The sequence below is a fragment of the Lissotriton helveticus genome, chromosome 7 (genome assembly GCF_964261635.1).
Source record: "Lissotriton helveticus chromosome 7, aLisHel1.1, whole genome shotgun sequence".
NCBI classification, from domain to species: domain Eukaryota; kingdom Metazoa; phylum Chordata; class Amphibia; order Caudata; family Salamandridae; genus Lissotriton; species Lissotriton helveticus.
The window spans coordinates 1420659607-1420683968 of NC_136068.1; the positions used below are offsets into that span (position 1 = coordinate 1420659607).

General features: G+C 46.3%; 1 protein-coding gene across 4 annotated transcripts in view; it reads right to left on the minus strand.

The window, feature by feature from the left end:
• MAP2K4 (mitogen-activated protein kinase kinase 4) overlaps positions 1–24362 on the minus strand; it is an 839420-nt gene that overhangs the window by 711834 nt on the left and 103224 nt on the right. For 2 of the 4 annotated variants that reach the window (XM_078654730.1, XM_078654728.1), the window contains exon 3: positions 7153–7266. The exons of the other annotated variants lie outside the window; for them this stretch is intronic. In XM_078654730.1, the coding sequence (XP_078510856.1) occupies positions 7153–7266 (114 nt within the window). The remainder of the gene's footprint in view (positions 1–7152; positions 7267–24362) is intronic. 4 annotated transcript variants of the gene reach the window in all.

Here is a 24362-nt window from a genome sequence, read left to right on the forward strand (position 1 = left end):
TCCCATGTGGCCACCAATCCCAGGAGGACACCTCCGTCACCACTGTGTGCTCCGTTTGAGGAAGGGAGAGGGACCTGACATTTACCCAATGCCGGTTTGTGAGCCACCACTGCAATTGCTGTGCAGTGCCCTCCGAGATCTGGAAGTAGTCGGGCAGGTTCCCCTGATGCTGCACCCACTGGAACTTCAGGTCCCACTGCAGAGCCCGCATATGCCACCTTGCATGATTGATCATCAGGATGCATGAGGCCATGAGATCCAGCAGCCTCAGGGTCATTGTGACCGAAACCCGGGACAACAGCTGAAAGATGGGAATCATAGCCCGAATGTCCGGGACTCGCTGTTCGGGAGGATAGATCCAAAATCGCGCCGTGTCCAGAACGCTCCGATGAAGAGAAGCTTCTGAGAGGGAATCAGGTGCGACTTCGGCACATTGATAGAAAACCCCAGCAAATGCAGGTGGTCAGCCGTAGTCTGTAGGTGGGAGACGACTGTCCGGGGCGAGCCCGCCTTCAACAGCCAGTCGTCGAGATAGGGAAGACTGGAACCCCTGATCTGCGTAGATAAGCTGCGAACACCCGAGGGGCGCTGGTAAGGCTAAAGGGGAGCATGGTAAACTGAAAGTGCGCGTGGCCTACCCTAAACCGCAGATAACGCCAATGAGCAGGTAGGACGGGAATGTGGAAATATGCGTACTGCAGGTCCAACGCTGCCATCCAGTCTCCAGGGTCGAGGGCAGACAAGACCTGAGCCAGAGTTAACATCTTGAGGGAGCGATTGACGTCGCTGAGGTCCAAGATAGGACGCAGGCCCTTGTCATTCTTGGGTACCAGAAAGTAGAGGGAGTAACAACCACGTCCTACTTCTGGCGCAGGAACGCAGTTGATGGCCCCCTTGCCCAAGAGGGATGCGACTTCCTGTTGAAGAAGGCTAAGTGATCCCCCGACATGCGGTGGGAATGGGGTGGCATGGCTGGAGGAGTAGTCTAGAAGGTGATGGTGCGCCAGTGGGGGAGGTGATGGCGAATCCTGCCACCCACTGGCATTTGGTGGGTCTGAAAAACCGGAGTAGGAAGGTTTGGAGGCAGCGGTGGCTGGGGTGGAGGTGGACTGACCCGCCCAGTCGGGTCCCACGTCCACGGCCGCGCTGAGACTGTTGCTGCGCAGGCCTGTGGATCTGAAGCGAACGTGCCGGGGTGCTCCTTTCATGGCCACGAAAGGCTGCGAAAACCAGAAGGCGGAGGAAGGTGCATGGTGGAAAGACCCAAGGACTTGGACATAGCCCGCGAGTCCTTAAAGGGCTCCAACGCACTATCTGCTTTATTGCCAAAAAAGGCGAATGCCATCAAAGGGCATGTCCATCAGAGTGTTCTGGACATCGCCCGAAAAACCAGTTGTCCTCAGCCAGGCGTGGCGACGGAGCGCCACTGTCGTGGAAAGCGCTCTTCCCAGCGAGTCAGCGGTGTCAAGGCCACAACGGATAGTGAACTTCACAGGCAGCGCTGAAGAGGTTGTGGGTGGAAGCAGAGCCCTGAGGATTAACCTTCATAGGCAAAACCTTAGAATGAACCTCTGAAGACTTCAGCGTCTTCTTTTGAGGTGGCTCTGAAGACGGTCCTGGGTATGTCACTCTAGGTCTTTTAGGAGAGGAATGTGGACTCCTGAAGGAACACTCACTCTCATCTGAAGAGACTGCCTGGTCTTTATCCTTCAGTCTCTGTAGCCATATCAACAGTCGTCCCTCTCTGTCCTTGAGGGTCTTTGTTGAAAAGGTCCGACAGACCTTACAATCCTTAGAAGAGTGGTCTGGGTAGAGACAATAAAGGCAATCCTTATGCTTGTCATCTACATGAAGCCTCTTCTTGTTACAAGAGGCACAAGGTCTAAAAAGTCCTTTTTTAGGAGTATCAGCCATGCTAAACTGAAAACCCTACACAACTGAAGAAATTCTGTGAGAAAAGAACTGGAAAATCCAGAGAAGTAAGGAAAACTGAGCAGAGCTCAGTGGAGACTCCCTTAGCACAACGTGCGGTAGAAAATCTGAGGGCTCAGAGCTCCTTCCAGGAAGGTTCTAGAGGGTGGTGATAGCTGATTGGCTCTTGGCCAAAGTTTAGTCCTTTTTACAAAAGGACATGGATATGTTACTAATGAGAGGCCTCTGGCCCATTACTAAGTATATATGTCTATATGACATTACTTTATTTATGTACCGGGGACTCCCACCCCGACGACGGGGAATGATTCAGGCATGTGAATCTATGAAAGATACCCAAAATACTGGATAATCAATATTACTTTCTCCTGATCACTGGTAGACCAAATGCTGGTAAAGCATGGGCATGTGGCACTGTTGGAAAGGGAAATAAATCCCACTTAAGTAATCTCAACACCACTGTTAATGTGTTTCCAGCAAAAGGATGAGTGATCTGGGACATCTTTACTACAGTATGCAGAAAATAGGTCATGTTATATCCAGACTGCTGATGGGTAGCTAGCCACGCTACCATGAGTTTTAGTATGCTGCTATTTAGAGAGGCCTCATTCAGCATCCGGGAATCTGGACTGGTAGGAGGTGTGGCAGTGTTATATACATCAGGGTATGGTGTATATGGTATCAGGGTGTCAGGTATCAGGGTACAAGGGTATGGTGCGCCTCTTTTGTCTGAGCTACATCCCGAAAATACAGCAGCACCGGAATGGCCAAAGAATTAGGGTTGGTGGGGGTGTCCAAGAGCCTTGCCATCGTATAGTTCCTTCTGTGTTTTTGAGGCCCTCCGTTCTCAAGAGCTTCGTCATGTCTCTATGAACAACTAAATAGCACAGCCCGAAAGCAGGAATAAAATGAAGGGACAGAGATGGCACCACAGGATGAGCCTACCTGATCTGTTTTAGATTGCTAAGGGAACTGCTCATGTCACTTGTTCATTGTATACTTGCATTTGACCCTGTACCGTGCTCCTCTGCCTTTGGCTAGGTTAACATTATAGAAATATAACAAATAATTGCACAGATGAGGTTTTGGTTCTCTTCCATGTTGAAAGACTCTGGGGAGATATATCCCACTGATTCACGCCAATAGGATTTTTTACACTTCTCAGTGCATGCTGAAGCCTGCTTGCAGCACCATTCACTGAATTAAAAGTGGCTCACTCCTACAGCACAATGGCAACTTAAACCGTCTGCACCAATTCGGGGGCAAGGCTTGCCAAATGGTGCAACATTGTCTCTGGAGAAAAAGAGATTTGATCTGCAGAGCAAGAAGAAGCCTTCTTTGGACATTGGCAATGAGCAGGTTGTCTGGTACTGGGGGAATGAAGGTCATAAAATGCAGTGCTTTCCATTTCTAGTTGTGCCAACAGATTAGTGCTAATGAGTGTGCCCTCTTGTCGAAAGGAGGGAGGATCCCTTAGCACAATGCATGCCATCTCATCGGATGAAATAGAGCGCAATAGCCCGCCCCATTTGTAGAAGCCCTATACTGGCCTGCTTACGCAGGTTCTTTATGATAAAATTATTCTTTTCCTTTTGGATTAGTGAATTCTCAGTCAACACAAAATCGTGGAGGGTATGGAGAAATCCTGAAGCAATATTAGTCAAAAGAGCATGTGCCAGATCAATGTATTCTGAACATGAAAATTAGAGGTTATACAAGTCAATGAATCATAAGTCAGTGAAACAAAGAGTATGGCTTACCTACCCAAACTAAAGGAAGGAGGTGAGGGGAAAAGAAAGGCAAACAAGCACTGGCAAAGTCAATAGGTCTGGACTGCAAGAGAGCTATCGGCTATGTCAATGTTTTAGTCATGTTGTACAATAGAGGATCCGCCTGCTGCTACATGACAGAGTAAAAAGAAAAATATAAAAAGCACTGACATGGCTAGTGCTTTTTTTTATTGCTGGCAGGATGCATCATGGGGGGAGGGAGTGGAACATGTAGAGTGTGGGGAAAAAAGTGCAATGACGCTACCAGCGGTGTCGGCTTTTTTTATGTGATGGCAAGTGGGGGCAAGCAACGACAAGGAGGGATTGGGGAAACCATAGCTAACAGGCGGGAGGGAGAACGGATGCATAGCAGCAACACACCAGCAGAGGAGGACAAGCAATGAGAAGAAAGAGGGCATGGAAGAGAGGGATGGGCCAAGCAACAGGAAGGATGCACTTACTAAAACGTATCCGCAATGTATTGGTATACTGAAATTATTCACACATAAATGACAAAGCACAAAAGACCAAAAGGTTTGTTGCACTACTGTAAGATTTGTATTGTTCAGTAAACATACAGGCTCAGATGTACGACCGTTTTTAGTGGTACAAATGGAAAACCAGGCCGTTTGTTACCACTAAAAAGGGTTGCAGTATGCGCAAACCCTATTTTGCCACTCGCTAACCTATTACCAACTCGCAAAATAGGATTTGCGAATCACTATTAGGAAAAGGTATGCCAAGGGCGTCCCTTCCTAATAGCAAGTCATACTGGTATGCAGGATTGTTTTGCCACTGCAAATGCAGTCGTAAAACAATTACAGTTACCACCTACTCCAAATAAGTGGTAAGCCAGTCGAAAAAGGGAAAGGGTCCCTGGGGGAACCGCTTCCCCTTTGAGAATGTATGTGAAAATAGGTTTTCAGAGCAGGCAGCGGTCCCATGGAGCAATGCCTGCCCTCAAAAAGATGAAAAGAAAATGTTTAAATTTTTTCTTTTAAACGCATGCCCTTTTCCTTTAAAACTGCTTTATTTAACAAGCATTGGCATAGCCAATAGGTCTCGCTTTTGGGACCTTCAAAGTATTTAGTTATGCAGCACAATATTCTTGGTGCAACAACAAGTATTGCATGGTTAAACACTTAAAAGGTCCCAAAGGCGAAACCTATTCGCTATGCCAATGCTTGTTGCACTAAGTCACTTGGGGTGTCAAAGAGCGTCTCGCTGGAAAGCCGCCGATACCTGCTGGGTAGGGCCCAGTGCTTCAAATGGGAAGGTACAAAGTACCGGCACTCCGGTATTTCCATTTAAAGCACCCGGTAGGTGAAAACCCGACAAGAGAAAGGAGGGCGCGAAAATGGAAGAGAGCCTGCTGGAATGGGAAGGGGTGAAATTGTTCAGAGTCAGACAGGGAGCGAGAGAGCAGTGAGATCTGGCCACCGAACATATGGCAGCAACGGGAGAGTGATTGAAGCAGAGAACATGCAGTACGGGGTGGGAGATAACTGGTAGTAATTGAGAGAAAGAAAAGGGATACGGGCTGAGGCCTACGAGAGAGAGGGTGAAGTGAGGTTGGGGAGGTGAAGGTGGTGGGGCTGAAAGTGTGCGCAAGAACTCTAGGAATAGAATGGAGAGATATATCTGAAGAAGAAAAAACAGCGAAAATGAGAGAAGCAAGATCAGGAAGAGAGAAGATGGTCGGAGATATCAGGGTTAAGGGGGAAAGGTGTTTTGAAAGAGTGGGATTACGGTGGTACAAGGGAAACGGAATCGAAAAGTGAGGATAAACAGAAGAGGAGTGGAGTGGTTCGCGCGCGCGTGCTTATGCCCGCCGCTCGAGCAGTCTGCTTTTTTTCGAAGCACATACTTGTGCTTGTGGCGCGCCGCTGCGAGTTTCCGCAAGGTGTATGCTGCCACAAGCAAGAGTATGTGCTTCGAAAAATAGCTGAACGACAGCTAAGGGTCCCCTATGCAGCGCAAGCGCGCTGTGTAGGCGAGACCTAAAAAGCAGTCTCAAACATAGTGGGCTGCTGACCCTAGCAGGTCACCATTCCTGTGAGTGCTGGCCATTCTCAATGGATCGCAAATTGCGACCTGCCTCATGAATATTGATGAGGCAAGTCATTGCAACACCACTGAGAATCACTAAATGTGTCAGAAACACATTTTAGAGCATGCCGTTTTACTAGTCGCAAATTGAGAGTGGCAAAAACAAAATCACAATTTGCGACCCGCAAAACAGAATGGTCATACATCTGGCGCAAAATATCTAGAAAGGTACTATATCATTTCTCTACAAAGTAATCCCATTAGACTGAAGGGGTCAAATACATTTTCTAGCCAGATATAAAACGTTTCACTGGTCCCAACCCTTTCCTTATCTCGGAGATCACTAGGGGGAGTTGGAGAAACCATTGCAATTTACACCTGGGTGACAGCTTTTCTTGGGTTGCCGGCAGTTCCAGAGTCCAACACCTAGGAACGGTGTTTCAGGAAGCTTTTTGGAAACATTTAATCGGTCCCTTAAATTGATCACCATATTACCCCGAGATACCCAAGTAATTTCGAGACATTAAGTAGTACTATTGGAGTGAAAGGTGCAAATTTACTTCGATATATGGACCCCTTTAGGTTCACCACCAGGCACTGTCTATTATTTCTGTAAATGTAATGTGTCTGCTGTACGTAGTAATTCAGTCCCTCATCTCTTTTCTCTTTGGAAACCATCAGCTGAGAAGCAGAATCAGAACTAGACAGGTTCAAGGGGATGAAGTTCACTCTTGGTAATAATATTCCCAGCGCAGTGTTCCAGTCCTAACATTGTTAAGGTGAACTAAATCGTTTCCAAGACTTTTTGTTAAAAACAAGTTGTTTATTCACACTTTACATAACACTCAGGCACACTATGCTCATTGATGCCATGGGGAAAGGTAACTTTTAATGTTAAGTAGACGGTATTGAGTTCTGTTAGAATAATTGATTTAGTGGACAAGTCAATGCATATAGACAATGCAATTTAAATCCATTCTATCGCAGCCTCTGCTGCATAAAATAATTCAAATAAATTAGTAATCGAAATAAGATTATTATGTCAAATTGTCGATTAAACAACTCTTCTGTCGCACTTCAATAAGATAATTTAATTTCAGTGTTATCAGGAAGAATGCTTCAGTGTTATCAGGAAGAATGCTATCAACCTTTATGGAATGGAAACGATGCACTGCATTTTTGCAACACAAGTCCCTTTACCTCCAAGTGTCAATAATTTAATATGCTTCATATTAATCTATGTACCATGTTATAATGTTATATCAAAAGGTATTCACAGATGTTTGATGTAACTCACAAAACAATAGGCAAATTCTACATTTCATAGCATGAGCTAAGCAACGTTCTAGCATATGGATAGCTAACAATTCGATATAACCCATTCTAGTGAAACAGCACATACAGCCTGTTTTTTGATGCCTGCTCATTTGTGCTGTAATTCTTCACGCCAGTCATCCTCGTCTCTTGTTTATGGTAAGATGTCTCTAGATTTCGTATTGAATCCTGCTTCGGCATCCTTAGAAGAGTTAGAAAAAAAGAACTTTAATTGGGAATGGAATAGAGGTACTTCTAAAATTACAAGAGCGTTGAAGTTTTAGAAAAACAAATACTTTCGTTCATTGTCAAAACACTCAAAGTATTACAGATTCAAAGCAATACCTACATTTCTGAACCACATTAAACCGAAAATAATTGTATACTTTATTTTGTAACAGAAAAAGCTTTGACGTTGTGTTCGTCCTGTCCGTACATCCAAAAACTCCAGGTTTTGATCCTCTAAGTGGACTGAACAAATATTTTTCTGATCTTTTGAAATGGCACCGAACCTCTTCGATGGATGGTAGCTACATATTGTTGTATCATTGCCATCGAAATAAAGCATCTGAGAGACTTCACAAACCTTAAGTACTGCACCAGCTAAGAGGACTTGGGCTGAGTGCTATTCTAAGTGGGTTATCGCTTTGACCAACCACAACTGGTCCCTGTTGTGGCACTCAGATTATGCAGGTGTGTGAACACCAGAATTAATTTACTGGATGGAAACTCCAGCCAGTAAAATCACATGAGGTTTATGTGGCAAGCGCCTAGCCCAGGTCAACCCCCCTTCTTTGGCACAAGGGTTGCATGCAATCAGTCCCCCTTGCAAGTAGACTCTGTACAACTCTTATTTGCACTGCTTTGGAGCAGGTAGTAAATGGGAGTGTCAATTAGCACAGAACAGGGGATACAGTGAGGAATTCGAACCGAAAAAAAAAATGAGATATTTATTTCTAGGATTCAGCAGATTAATGCCTGAGGAAAATGATCACCCTTAAGTGGAGGTACAGCACCCCAACTCTTTCATCACGGTGCTTTCTCAAGTTTACGCTCCTCACCTTCACCTCAACAAAAGTGGGAAGCATCTCTGTGCCTAGTGGAGACATAGAAACATGGAGGCAAAATCTCCAGAGGTTACAATATTGGGGGCACGTCCCTGCCCATAATTGTGATTAGTACAAGCCAACATGATGCCACCATCTGAGAGAGGAGTGAGGTGTATAGGATAATTTGCTGAACTATGACATGAGAGAGATTGATTTACATAAGTTTACTTTTAGGCACAAGACACACGACAATTGAGGTCGGGCCTTCATTGAAAAGGCATCGGGAATGCTGTAATCAACCACAAACGCCATCTTAGATTTTGTGAAAATTTACAAAACGCCTGCAACCAATAAATCATGATAAAATCAGCTCAGCAATAATCACAAGTCAATTTACCCCACACTACAAAATGGACAAGTATAAATACAGAAGCAGGTAAAATGTACCTTCACAATGCAAAAAGTCTAAGCTTGATGATATGAAACAGCATATAAACACTGAAAGGCTACAGCACTGTTTTTTCAGTGCACTCAAAATGGTGCCCATCTTGTATTCCAGAATGACACACAAGGCCCTAGTCACACTAGCTGTCTTTCTTTGCCTGCTAACACATGCCGGAGAAGATGCAAATCATTCACAATAAGCCACTGAAAGTCTACAGCAGTTTCTCTGGCAGTACACTCAAAATGGTGCCATCACCCTAAATTTGTGAAGGTGAGCTACAAGAGGTTACCCATAAACCCAGCGGAGGCCAGGGCAGTTAAGTATAACATTAACAATGTCTCGAGGGGTATCATTTGTACAGGGGCATAGTTAATAAGCAAAAATGAATTGCTGATTAATTTTTGCTTATTAACTAAGTCCCCTTACTAATGATACCCCTCGAGACATTGTTTATGTTATAATCACCCTAAGTTCAGCTTGGTTCTCAGCCTAAATATTGGTGAACCACCCATGCTCATAAACTATCTCATAATATCGGGGTGCGATTCAAAAGTGTGCCTGTAGCCCATCGCACCTCCATCAAATACGGTGACTCCACAACTTGGGAATTAAAAAAAATACCCATGAGAATAAATACAAACATTTCCTTGCGATTCTCTCTATAATACTGAATGCTCTGTAACTCAACTAAACTTTTACATATTATGATCAGCAACTTCTCATCCTACAGAAAAGGGCACCACGGCCATAGGGTGTGGCATGTGCCAACCCTGTTAAATGTGAATGTATAACCTTTACTAAGTACACAAGGCCAAAATATATCTGATTCAAGGAAAAAATACTTAAAAGATCAGAACATGGTCCAGAAACATTCCAAGCCTCAGTCTCCAATAAAGGGGAAGAGTTACACTGGACCGTCCATCAACCCTGATCTTCCCAAGATCGACAACATTACATGATCTGACACACATACCCAAGAGAGACAATGACATAATGCCAAAGGAAATTATTGGAATGAGAAAATACTTTTTTGAACGAAGTAAGAGTCACAGAAAACAAAGCGAGTATCTGTTGCTTGAAGGACGACAAACGGAAACCACAAAAGGAAGCAGACGCTCATTCACGCAGGATGAAACTCCTGGAAACTGAAATCATGAAACTGGAGGCCGGCAACATATAAGAGAGCGTGAGCATTTTTAGCCTCCTGAGGCATTGGAAGACAGTGCTCTCATATGTGGTGGTCCACGAGTAATGGATTCCTTAAAAATTAGGCATCTACTTTGCTCGCGAGGTCGAGATTTCGATGGCCCATAAAGTACCAATGATAAACAGATCAAAGGCAGCTCAAAAAGCCATTAAATCCAAACCTTTGAGGACTAACCAACCACACAGAGTTGATTCTGGCACAAATGAGGAAATACCAACATATCATCTGAAACTGCATCACAACTGGAACCTCACAAGATCACTCGCAGATAACCATGAACCACCGGAAAGCTTTTCCCTCCAAAAGGAAAAACCTCAAAGGCATGTCAATTCCGTCTAATTCTCTGGTCCAGTCTGCTGGATGCTTTGGACTCCTTTCTCTCAAACTTATCGGACTCTGAAATGGTCACCTGAGCGATTCTACTCCTAATATTTTTCTCAACTATTGCTCATACTTGTTAGTATGCTTTATCACCATGATTGTTGTGGAATATACTATGAGTTTTGTTTATACTGAACTAGTAATTTGAGTGATGCAGTCTTTCACACCGAAATGTGATCTCACATTAATGTTTACTATCCTACTGGAATCTCTGCACTCACTTACACTGCTGCAACTCTTTTTTTCTTTTATAGCCTATTAACGCCTTCAAAGCCAACCGCCACTTAATGTCTCAACCGGGCAGACCTAATCTTACTCCTCTGCATTAGTTGACTAACATTTTTGCTTATGTAGGTATACCAAAAAAAGCATTTACCTGTCATTCACTTATAAAACAGAAGGGGCTACAAGGCTCTTCGCTATACAGCCGTTCATTGACTCCGCTTTCCCACTTCATTCAAAGTAGGGGTTGGAGTGGGCATTGCATGGAATTGAGCTTTTTTGGTCTGGTACTGTTTTTTGTTAGTCTTCATGCCATTCACCATCTCTTCCTCCCAGTAATTTTTAATCCTTCTTGCTGAACGTTCAAAAACACAGACCACCTAGGGCAGCTTACTCACTAGAATTACAACTTTTTCCCTGCAAAGACACATTCTTTTGCAAACCATAGAAGAAGGCACTTAAAAGTGTACAGTTCACATAACATTGACACTTCTCAGATCAATGACATTCACTTTCATCCACACATTATAAATGCTACACCCATCAACATAAAGCTTTCAAGGTAGATGTAACAATCATGTTGTAAACTACCAAAGGCATTAACAATCTAGTGAAATGTTAAAAGACTCGACACTATTGCTACAAACTAAAAGGAGACGTGATAGTAGCAAAAGATTAGAACAGGTGTTGTGGAATCTATTCAAATGAGGACCAGATAGGTGGCGGCAACACATATTCCCCAGCACCTAAAAAGACAAGCATTTACAATGCAACGGTTTCGCCTTTGGAAAAGTTAGAGCTATTGGCATTGTAAATGACAACATTTTTATTTATGTGTTGGCTTTGAAAACATAAATAAATGGCATTGTCATTTACAAAGCCAATAGCCTAATCTCTCGCAAATGCGACACCTATTGCATTTGCACCCACACACACACACACACAAAACCGGGTCACAAGCAGGCAACAGAGGCACACACAAAACTGGTGTATTTATTTTTTAAACACCTTTTTGGTATTTACCCATATTTATTTTGTATTTTGAGAATAAATTGAGCCGTAAAATTGTATATTTTTACATTTAGTTTACTAATAAATATGCATTCATACTTTTCTGCCTGGCACGTTTTACAGCCCAGCCAAATTTCCCAGGACAATGCGCATTTCAGTTTTTTCTTTGAATCTGGGACTTCTTGTCTTGTTCATACCATTACAAAACCAGGAGTACACGTCCAAGAATTCAAGGGAAAAAAACACGTGGACTGGAGAGGGCAATACTCTTGACGTGAGGGCTTACTTCACACCCCAGGTACACGCAGTAAGTTTAGTAGACAAACGGTACATCACTATTTCAAAAATAGGTTTCCAGATGAAAAATACCCTTCTTCATGCATCTCATTTATGAGATAACTGCACCCAAGCCGAACACGAAGAGATGTTCCATACGCTGGCTTTTTCATGCCTGGCACAAGTTACTATGATGAACAGGTGAGTGTTATATATATTCCCATCAGATAAATATTTTGTCTACATATCTATCTCAGGAGGCCAACTGGTTGATCTACCGCACCCTTTTATCTACTCTAAATTCGTATATATGCAGATCAAAACAAGTGCATATTTTTAATCGTATGCTACTGTATTTATCCGATTCCACTTTTTTTATTAGACTATTTTGGCAGGGTTTGAATGATCACAGCAGGATTTTGTATTTGAGTGGGTGAAAGACTTCTTGCAGAATGTTAAACAAATGAAAGCAAGTCAAATGAGGAAATCCAAAGTGTAACACGAATCGTCATGTTTTCCAAAATCAGCCATTTTCCAAAAATCAGCACAGTAATAAATTACTCCTATCTAATTTATAAGACCTAAAACATTCAAGGATAGCAAATACCTACATTAGGTACAATTAAATGACAAATACCTACAATAGGTACAATTAAATAACAAACTAAAAACTCTCCCAGTTAACCTAAGACTATTAAAAAAGTAACAGACTTTAAGTGGCTATAGCCTAATACAAAGAGGGTAATAGACGCATACACTTGTCCAGGATTGTGATGCATGGTTTCCAAATAAAGGAGCCTAAGAGCAACCGGAGCCCCAGAGCAGCAGAAGAGACACACACAGGGTGAGAGCAGCAGAAGAGACACAAACAGGGTGAGAGCAGCAAAAGACACACACACACACACACACAGGGTGAGAGCAGCAAAAGCCACACAAAGGGTGAGAGCAGCAAAAGCCACATACACCAGGGTGAGAGCAGCAAAACACACACACACACACAGGGTGAGAGCAGCAAAAGACACACAAAGGGTGAGAGCAGCAAAAGAAACACACACACAGGGTGAAAGTAGCAAAAGCCACATACACACAGGGTGAGAGCAGCAAAACACACACACACACACACACACACACACACACACACACACACACACACACACACACACACACACACACACACACAGACAGGGTGAGAGCAGCAAAAGAAACACAAACAGGGTGAGAGCAGCAAAATACACACACACAGGGTGATAGCAGCACAAGACACACACACACACACACACACAGGGTGAGAGCAGCACAAGGCACACACACACAGGGTGAGAGCAGCACAAGGCACACACACAGGGTGAGAGCAGCACAAGGCACACACACAGGGTGAGAGCAGCAAAAGACACCCAGGGTGAGAGCAGCAAAAGACACCCAGGGTGAGAGCAGCAAAAGACACCCAGGGTGAGAGCAGCAAAAGACACCCAGGGTGAGAGCAGCAAAAGACACCCAGGGTGAGAGCAGCAAAACACACATTCACAGAGGGTGAAAGCAGCAAAAGACACATGCACACAGGGTAAGAACAGCAAAATACACACACACACAGGGTGAGAGCAGCAAAATACACACACACACAGGGTGAGAGCAGCAAAATACACACACACACACACACACACACACACACAGGATGAGAACAGCAAAATACACACACACACACAGGGTGAGAACAGCAAAAGAGACACACAGGGTGAGAGCAGCAAAGGACACACACAGGGTGAGAACAGCAAAGGACACACACAGGGTGAGAACAGTAAAGGACACACACAGGGTGAGAACAGTAAAGGACACACACAGGGTGAGAACAGTAAAGGACACACACAGGGTGAGAACAGCAAAGGACACACAGAGGGTGAGAACAGTAAAGGACACACACAGGGTGAGAACAGTAAAGGACACACAGGGTGAGAGGAGCAAAGGGCACCCAGAGTGAGAGCAGCAAAGGACACCCAGGGTGAGAGCAGGAAAAGACACCCAGGGTGAGAGCAACAGATGGCACACACACAGGGTGAGAGCAACAGAAAGCACACACACACGGTGAGAGCAACAGGAGGCACACACACAGGGTGAGAGCAACAGAAGGCACACACACACAGGGTGAGAGCAACAGAAGGCACACACACAGGGTGAGAGCAACAGAAGGCACACCCACACAGGGTGAGGGCAACAGAAGGCACACACACACACACAGGGTGAGAGCAGCAAAAGACACCCAGGGTGAGAGCAGCAAAAGACACCAAGGGTGAGAGCAGCAAAAGACACCAAGGGTGAGAGCAGCAAAACACACATACACAGAGGGTGAGAGCAGCAAAAGACACACACACACAGGGTGAGAACAGCAAAATACACACACACAGGGTGAGAACAGCAAAAGACACACACACACACACACAGGGTGAGAACAGCAAAATACACACACACACAGGGTGAGAGCAGGAAAATACACACACACAGGGTGAGAGCAGCAATATACACATAGGGTGAGAGCAGCAATATACACACAGGGTGAGAGCAGCAAAAGAAACCCATGGTGAGAGCAACAGAAGGCACACACACAGGGTGAGAGCCACAGAAGGCACACACAGGGTGAGAGCAACAGAAGGCACACGCACAGGGTGAGAGCAACAGAAGGCACACGCACAGGGTGAGAGCAACAGAAGGCACACGCACAGGGTGAGAGCAACAGAAGGCACACGCACAGGGTGAGAGCAACAGAAGGCACACGCACAGGGTGAGAGCAACAGAAGGCACACGCACAGGGTGAGAGCAACAGAAGGCACACGCACAGGGTGAGAGCAGCAGAAGGCACACGCACAGGGTGAGAGCAACAGAAAGCACACGCAAAGGGTGAGAGCAACAGAAGGCACACACAGGGTGAGAGCAACAGAAGGCACACACACAGGGTAAGAGCAACAGAAGGCACACACACAGGGTGAGAGCAACAGAAGGTACACACACAGGGTGAGAGCAACAGAAGGCACACACACAGGGTGAGAGCAACAGAAAGCATACACGCAGGGTGAGAGCAACAGAAGACACACACATACAGGGTGAGAGCAGCAGAAGACACACAGGGTGAGAGCAGCAGAAGACACGGGGTGAGAGCAGCAGAAGACACACACAGAGGGTGAGAACAGCAGAAGGCACACACAGAGGGTGAGAGCAGCAGAAGGCACACACAGAGGGTGAGAGCATCAGAAGGCACACACAGAGGGTGAGAGCAGCAGAAGGCACACACAGAGGGTGAGAGCAGCAGAAGGCACACACAGAGGGTGAGAGCAGCAGAAGGCACACACAGAGGGTGAGAGCAGCAGAAGGCACACACAGAGGGTGAGAGCAGCAGAAGGCACACACAGAGGGTGAGAGCAGCAGAAGACACATAGGGCAAGAACAGCAGAAGACACATAGGGCAAGGACAGCAGAAGACACATAGGGCAAGGGAAGCAGAAGACACATAGGTTAATTGCACTAGAAGACACCAAGGGCAGCAGAAGACACACACGGTAAGGGCAGCAGAAGGCACACACGGTAAGGGCAGCAGAAGACACACACGGTAAGAACAGCAAAGACAAACAGGTTAAGGGCATCAAAGACAAACAGGGTATGGGCAGCAGAAGGCACAAAGGGCGAAGGCAGCAGAAGACACAGGGTAAGTGCAGTAGAATACACAAAGGTTAACGTCGGCAGAAAGGGTAAGGGCTGCAGAAGACACAAAGTAAGGGCACCTGAAAGCCCAGGAGGCAAGGGCAGCTTTGGAGCCAGAAGAGGACAGGCGAATGCTGAAAGGGTAAGGTCAGCAGAATAGGAATTGATAACGACGGAAGATAATTAAGATATAAAAGTGAAAGGAAACATGGAGGAGGCACGCATTATACTAAAAGGAGAATGCACAGTGAGATGGAAGTGTATCCAGACAGGACATAACGCAGGGGGACGAAACATGCTGTCAGGTCTCCACTTCAAAGAACGCACAAACAACGTCCTGCCTGCCGACCAAGTTTACGGAACACTATAGTGTCCGGCATAGTTTACACCTTTGAACAAATATAGTCATCAAAACCCGGTTTCAGCACTTCGTTTCCTCAGTTTTCGTACAATTTTCTGTGCACTGAAATGTGGTCGTGTCTCGGTCACCAGCTCCAAGCCTGCAGCCATTTCTGCGGTTCCTGCCCGCGGTGGTGCCAGGCAGAAGCAGCCCTGCTCTGCCCAGGGAGGCCCCACAACAGTGGGTGGGGGTGTCCAAGGGGCCGTGGTGTGCACAGGACAAGGGGGGAGGAGTCAGGGGAGCTTCACCAGCCAAAGGGTGAACCCTCGGATCTCTACCCCCGGACCCCTGGAGGGGGGGGCTGAGCCTCGATCACTCACCTCACACCGCGGGACAGTCCCGTCTCCCCGGGGGCAGCGCTGAGGGTGAACAACGGCCAGGCAGGGCCGGGAACCCCAGGTGGAAGGCGCACAAAAGTCCCGTCCTCCGGCTGCCGCTCGGATCCCTCATCCCTAGCTCCTCGCAGCCCCGGATCGGCACTCTCCGGTCCAGCAGACGGAGCTCGGTTCTCTCCAGCGGGCCCCACACTCCCTGGGCGGCCAGTCAGAGTCCCGGGGCCACCGCGCCTCCTCCTCCTCCTGCAGCCGACGCCGCGGTGCAGTCAAGCGCCGCCCGCCCTCCTCCCCTCCCCCGCCCGCCCGGCCTGCTGCTGCTGTCTGAGGCGGGAGGAGGGTCCGGACCGGCTCCTCGGGAAAGCTTTTCTTTTTCGCCGAAAAAGGCAGGGAGTGGATGGAGCTCCCGGCCGCGGCTGCCCGGGGCCCGGCGGGGATCAGTGGTGCACCTGAAGGGAGAGGGCACCGGGTAGGGTGACCAGAATGTTAAAGCCAAAATCCGGGACATTTCCCAAAAATAGAAGGACTACAATTTTACTTGCACACAGCGCACAGAATTGCTCCTTAGCAGAGAAATACAGAAGAGGCAGTAAGAACGTACAAAAAATGCTTTTTTTTTTTAAGCCAGTAGCATGCCTGTTAATTAAATTGACTTATAACAGCAGCTAACTATCCTTGCTTTGCAAAACTTAAAAAGATACTTCCCACCGTTTCCAGCTGACCCTCTCTAAAAACTGGGACATGAGCTTCATTTATTGAAATTTGCCGGGACAGCTTACTAAACAAGCCAGGTCCCGGGCCGGCAGCCAATCACAGCGCAGCCCGGGACACACGGCATCAAGGGGCGGGACTTAAAAAAAGAGTCAGAAACGCCCACGATTCGCGTTCTGACCAGGAAAGAGTGATGGACAACCGTGTCTTCCAATGGCTAGCCTCCATTTATGGAGCTAGCCAATGGAAGAAGGGGCAGTTTCAAGTCCCCACTATTGAGATAACATTAGATTTCGCCCTGGGCAGAGCAACTGCTACGCAGTTGCTACGGCCAGGGCGAAACCTAAAAAATGGGCTAGTGGCATTAATCTCTAAGAGCCCTGATCTGACAATCGTGATGGCAAAAAATGGCAATGAAGGTACGTGGCTTCTCATAAGACTGCACAAAATGGCACTGAGATCTATGCTGTGAACAAATAAGCCCTCATGGCTGACAACTCAGTCTTAACTGCATTTAATTAAAAAATAAACTCTGTTACAATAGGAGATACTAATCATTAAGAGAGGGGCTGTCAAGTTGCCATGGGGTGGAAGCCTAGACAGAAAATCCCCCGGCAAATTTAAACTCCGTAAATCACACAAATATTTAACTTATGCACACTTTAGGACTTTAAATATATCTGGAAACGACATAACCCAACCAGTAAAGACTTTTACCTGTATATCTCATTCTCCATAAAAGACTACCTGTTAGTAGACAACCCATACCTTGGCAAATGCTTTGGAGGCTACAACAGTACCTATATTAGTCTAAGATCAGGCATGCATTTCAATAACATACACCTTTGGATGCGCCACAAAGTAATGGAGAATGAATGGTTTTCTTACACAAGAACCCTGTGCTACATAAAACAAATTAAAAACGCTTTTTAGGAATTTCTAGAAAACAATTAGCCCACATGTAGTTTCTCATATATTGTCTAGGATGCCCTTAGAAAAACACTATAAAAGGAACAATGATTAGTTAATCAAGCAGGAAGAATAAAGAGGGCAGCAAAAGAATAGACTGGCTAACAGAGGAAATCTCAAATCTAATAAATAAACTAATATATGAAAAAGAAAAAGATAATTTAATGAAAATTCAAATGCGAATTCAACAACATATTAAACTTAAAAGCACACCTAACTGTCACTAACAACAAAGCTCTCAAATAACGTGGATGCAATAGAGCAGGTAACAATTATGATTTCACCATTAGCTAACCTTATTAATTTCAGGTTACCGAGCCATTTGTCTTCAGGAAATTAGGTAAATCCATCTCAGAATTTAAACAGCTATATTGAGACTACCCTGATGTTTTGAGAGTCTTCATTTGAGTAATATAATTCAGGCACCTTGCCACGGAATACAATTTGGACAGGTCTCTGGGTCTCAAAAAACACTCCTGCTGCCACACAATGTAGATTCTGAACAGCACATAAATCCTTCTGAACAACGACTACATTCCAAAATGTTGGCCTTGTTGAATTAGATAAGTGCTGGAACTGCACAGACAAACCCAGAGACCTAAGACACATCCTACTGGAGAGTCCCCTACTCAAGCCAATCTGGCACGATGTGTGCAGACAATGAAAATCAAAACAGATTAAGCTCCAGAACAAATCTCTATTAGTCTGTGTTCTTTCCCTCCTTCGCTAACCTTCACTCAAAGAAGGACAATTTGCTACTCTTTGATCTTATGATCAACTTAGGGGTTAAATGCATATGATTAGAATAGGAACAAATCCAATACGTATCTGACCATACTTGGTGGGTTTGGGTCTAATTCAGCTAGAGGTGTGCACGACATGATAAAAACATATACAAACAGAAAACATATAGCAAAAAAAATGTAGAACTATCTTAATATCTACCTGCTTACATGTATGTAGAATTTATCTAGTGCAAACCTAGCCAAAAGGCAGCAGAGGGTTGTACAGAGTCGTAGACCTGCATAAATTCAACAAATGAAAAAGGAGAAGTAGCTGGCATGTGGACTATTAACACAGTTTGCCAAACCACTACAAAACACTGTTGACCAGTTATTGATCTTCCCACTGTCTCATCCCAAGTGCTATTCTTCCCGTTCAAAATGTTACAACCATAGGAAGCTATCATTACAATATCCTCTTCTTTCCAAACTGCTCACTTATGTAGTCCATATCTTCTATTCCAGTATCTACATCCTATCTTCCCTCTCCAACCTTTCCCCACTTCTGTTCTTTTTTTATTTGGAAACTCTATTGATTCCATCATGGTAAACTCTAAAAATGATAGAGTTTAATACTTAGCATGTTTTCCAATTAGCCCACACATTCTCTCTATATTTTAACACCATTGTTTGTACATGGATAAGATAATTGAATCAAAGTCCTGTGCACACGTATTATATATGGCGAGGTTCCGGTGTCAGAACCTAATGTTTACAACAGTTTCCAATGGTAAATAACGGAGCTCGACATCAGATTTTCATGTGAAAAGAGTTTGTATTTCAATTTGATCAGTACAAAGAAAAAAACCAGCCGACACGTGTTTCGTCAGACCGTGTCACAGATGTGACTCTTCAGGGCTGTCGGTTTGTGGGAGATCGAGATCGCGTGTGCCGGTGTAAATCCACCCGGATCGCGGTAAGTGAGAAAATGTTCTATACAGAGGACAGGTGAAAAACACAGGAACCCCTTGTTTCCCAATTGGAGACACAGGGGCAACTCTGGACGGGTACATCCAAGTTGGGAGAAATCTGTTTTCCCGGGGTGCTATGTGGCGGTCGCGTCACGTATAGCAGGATAGCTCCGTATCCTGCTACACAATTGGGACACCAGGGGTTCCTGTGTTTTTCACCTATCCTCTATATAGACCATTTTCTCACTTGCCGCTATCCGGGTAGATTTACACCAGCACACGCGATCTCGTTCTCCCACAAACCGACAGCCACAACCACAACTACTGGTCGAATGATGGCATTCTGATTGGAAAATCGCAAATGGGAAAACTGAAATCTCAAGACAACCAATACCTTGTCAAGCGAAGAATTAAAGTCAACCAGATCAACGGGAAAAGATTGTTCAGGAATTTTAGGTTTGTTTCAAGAAATTATACGGACATTAAGATTGTTAAATCAACCAGTTACCAGTGATTAAGAAAACTGTTCCTGAAGAGAATAAATAAGTAGATGGTTCAGTGTGGTCACCAGGGCCTGCATGCGTTCATCCACATATGATTCCTCTGGTGTTTTGAGAGCTATCATGAGAAGATTATTTTTGCCTGGACTGGTGTACAGTATTGTTAGACCCGGCTTCCTGGGCACCAGGGCACTCAGGGGTAACTGCGCTCCAATCGCATCAACTGGAGTGTTCCCTCACTGATGTCCTGGGGCCTCAGTACTAAAGGACCCAAAACTGGATAACCAAGTACTCCTCTCCAGCACTTGACTCTCTCAGGGTAGCGAGACAGAGCAGTCCAAGGCTTACTCAAGGAGGTGAGGTGGGGTTAGACATTCAGATTACAGTGTAAACCGTACCACCAGCTGATAAACTCAATGTCCAGTCAGTGCTTTACTTTTTATAAAAGAAAAGTACTTTAATACACATAAGATAATTATTCTACATATAAAACTAGGATAAACAGTGAAAACCAGAAGTCTCTACAACCCTCTGGGGCAGAGTTCTGACCCCGAACAGTATTATAGCGCCTAGACGCCTAGCACTATAAAAACACAGTTAACATGAAAACACACAGTAAGCATTGCATATTACAGATCATGTTACACAGGGCTGTTCTCATTCACTAGAGCCTTGATACCAAACTTTGTATTGAAAGGATATAGTTTCAGCATATGATGCAAAGTCAAATGGTCGTGATCAGCCCCATAACCCTCCACCCAAAGCAACAGAAGTGCCCTCCCATTGTGAGTGAGGACACTGCTCTAGAGGTGTCAGGGATCTGATCAGAGGTGCCGGATGTCTTGGCACAGTTTACTGGAGTCCCACTAGTCCAGTAGCCACTGGCTAGCTGAAGAAGGGTAGTGGCTGGGCAGAGTGCCAGTTCACCCTGATACCCTCAGAGTTCACAAAAAGAAAGGTGGGGTCTGCTTCACTGGCCTCTCTTCCCAGTTACTGCTTGTACAGGCTCCCACAGCGCAAGGGAGGAGCCTAGAGGGGATTTGATCTCACCTTCAAAGACTAGAATCAAGCATCCACCTCTCTGGCTCTCGTCATGTGCTGCAAGCTTCTTTCTACCAGCCTCTGTGATGTGCTGTAAGCTTCCCTCCCACACCTTTGGTGATGTGCCGCAAGCTTCCTTCCCACACTGGGCAGCTGTCTGTAATTTCCTTGGTCCAAAGCGAACGCTCATCCAAGCCTCACAAACAGCTGGTCTGTAATGTTGCCTTCCTTCCAGACCGCAGTGAACAGAGTCTTATCTCTGTCTTCACACCGCGGGGTCGCGGCTGGTAACTGTCCGAGGGCTCTGGTGTGGCCACTCGACAGTCATAGACCAGTCTTGAACAACAGCTGACCACTCAGGCCAGACTTTTATCACCTCCAATCACAGACCATTCACCGCGTGTTCAATGCATGGGTAAAGCATGTAGCAGGTCGTGTTCTGGTATCAGGCTGCGCAACCCTCTAGAGAGGAATTTTAATTAACTCCAGCCCAGGAGGCCCTGACAAGTGAGGGAGGGTCCTATCCACCCAGTTAGTGCAGCTAAACCCAGATAAGAGCTGAGGGTCTCCCCCAGCCCACCAGGCCTTTCCAAGGAAATAGGGAGGGGGACGGGGGAGCTGGGATGTCCAGCAGGACAGCTCGCATTCCTCACACTGGCTCAAATCACCATTCTTCCCCTGTACACCCACGGGCTCTCAAACACACATCAGCCAGACAACGGCAACAGGCCCACAGGCATGGCAAACTGCACAGACTTGGTCAGGAGGGTGCCTAGGGACTCACCCCTCCTGACTATAGATTTATTGCTGCCACCACTGTCAGTCTACCACAGCCATAATAGAGAGGGCAGTAGCCACTCTCTGAAAAACAGGGGTGCACTAGGCATGCCCCCTCGACCTCAGAGCCAAGCTCTAGGGTCTCAATCCAGGTAAACAGGGAGACCCTCAGTGGACATGTATGATTGTCATGCTCACGGAGGTAGGGATCTAGAAACTATACAGTAGCTTTTGAGTGACTTGCCTGGAGATTAGCATAAGGCAGGGGAAGCACTCTCGCCAGAGACATGCAGGAGACTTCCCGTCCCAACATATGCCCTCCCCAAGACAGAATTGCCGGTACTTACTTCCCAGTGGGAGAAGACCGATCATCTGATTGGACAAACCGGCGGGAAAGTCCATCTGCATTACCATGCTGTAAGCCTGCTTTATGTTCCACTGTAAAATCTAGTCCCTGCAGAGATATGGACAACCTGAGCAACTTTGGATTCTCACCTTTCATTGCCATAAGCCACTTGAGGGGCTTGTGATCTGTTTGAACCACAAACTTTGCACCAAACAAGTAAGGCCTGAATCTTCGAAGGGCCCACACTATGGCAAAACATTCTTTTTCAACTGCAGACCAGTTCTGCTCCCTGGGGAGTAGTCGGCGGCTGATAAAGGCCACGGGATGCTCCCTTCCCTTTTCATTGAGCTGGGCAAGAACTGCCCCAACTCCCTTGTCTGAAGCATCTGTCTGCACAATGAAGGTCTGACTGTAATCAGGGGTCTTCAGTACAGCTGCATTGCATAGTGCAGCCTTCAATCCATCAAATGCCTTCTGACACTCTTCAGTCCAGATCACCTTCCTGGGCTGCTTCTTAGCAGGCAGGGGGTCCCCTGTGTCTGTGTCAAGCACACAGACAGGCGTCAGCCCAGGGGTAAGTGAAAAGAGACGGGACAATCTCCCCAGCAGCTCTTTACACTCCACCTGCTGTTCAGGTGTCAGTTCAGAGGCAAGCTTAACTCCCTCAAATGAACCATCCTTCTCATCACCTTGCAATAAGTCAGGGAGGGACTCAGTCTCCTCTTCTAACTCTTCAGCCATTGCAAGTAAAGAAACCGTGTCATTCCTGGGAAGACACACCACCCTCTCTAAGTGTACCTCCACGACTGGTAGAGGAACCAAGGGTGCCTTCATCGGGCCACCAGACATGCTGCTGGCCTGACAGACCAGACAGGTATGGCAAAACTTCTCCACATCCTGACCTACTCCTGGCCAGTAAAACCGTGGTGCTAACCTGTCCTTTGTCTTTTAGATGCCCAGGTGACCAGCTAGGGGTACATCATGGGCTAGCTGCAGCAGGAAATTCCTGTGAACCTGGGGAACCACCAACCTTTTGCTGGTTCCTGGCTCTGGGTCAGGAGGCTCACTGTAAAGGAGTTCATCTTCCCAAGCCACCTTGTGCTTTCCGACTACTCCAGTGGAGACCTGCTCCTGAGCAGTCGTCCGCAGGCCAACAAGTGTAGGACACTCAGCCTGTGCCTTACAAAACTCCTCATGAGACGGTCCTCCTGCCACAAGCAGCTCCTGCAGCTCTGGCAGGGACCCAGACTCCAACACCTTATCCGCCTCTGGATGCACACCCTCCTCTCCCACTGGAGCAGGAGGTGCCAACACCAGGACAGGTGCCTTCTCAGAATCTGCCCTTAGTTCTTGTTCTGGCCTGTTCCCCTCTAGTGTCTCTTCCACTAGAGTTGTCCCCACTTCACTAGGAAGCAGTTTTACCTTCTGTGCCCTAGTGAGCACAGCTGATGAAATCCAGGCCATATAGGCCTCAGGGCCTGGTACTAACCCGGGTTCAACAAGATCATTCCCCAGAAAGCACACAGCACCCTGCTTCTCTCGCACCCCGAGATTGACCATGGCCTTCCTGCCATTCACCTCTACCTCCACTCTAGCAAGAGGGTACTCCATGTCATCACCACTAGCTACAAGTCCATACCCCTTGGAACCAGGAATGATCTCTTCGGGTTTGAGATATTTGCATTCAACCATAGTCCTGTGGGCACCAGTATCCCTCATGGCAGGAACCTTCCTTCCATTGATACTTGCCACACTCATATACCCCGTTGAGTTAGGGTGAATATGCTTAAGGGCATCTGGGTCAAGTTCCCAGATGTCCCTGGTGACTAAGTTAAACTCACTTGGGCCTCCCTTCATGTCTGCCCCCACTGAAAGCACACTTGCTATCACGGGTGCCACTGGCACCACGTCCTTCACTGGGCAGTCTGGCTTTAAGTGTCCCTCTCGGTGGCACTTATAGCATGTAATCACCTTTGGAATGAAAGGAGCCTTACCTCCTTTCCCCTCCTGGTACTGACTAGAGGCCCCGTTCCCCTTAGACTCTTGTCCTGACTGAGAGCCTTGGGAACCGTTCTGGCCCTTCCCCTCTGGTTTAGGGCCAGCCTGCTGGGAGTTCTTTTCCCCCTTGGGTTTGGAAAGGGGTTGCCCCTGCCCCCTGTTCACTCTGTTGGCAAGCCACTTATCTGCCATCACTGCAAGTTTCTCAGGATCCCTCTCAGGAAGGTCAGACAAATACTGTCATCACCTGATT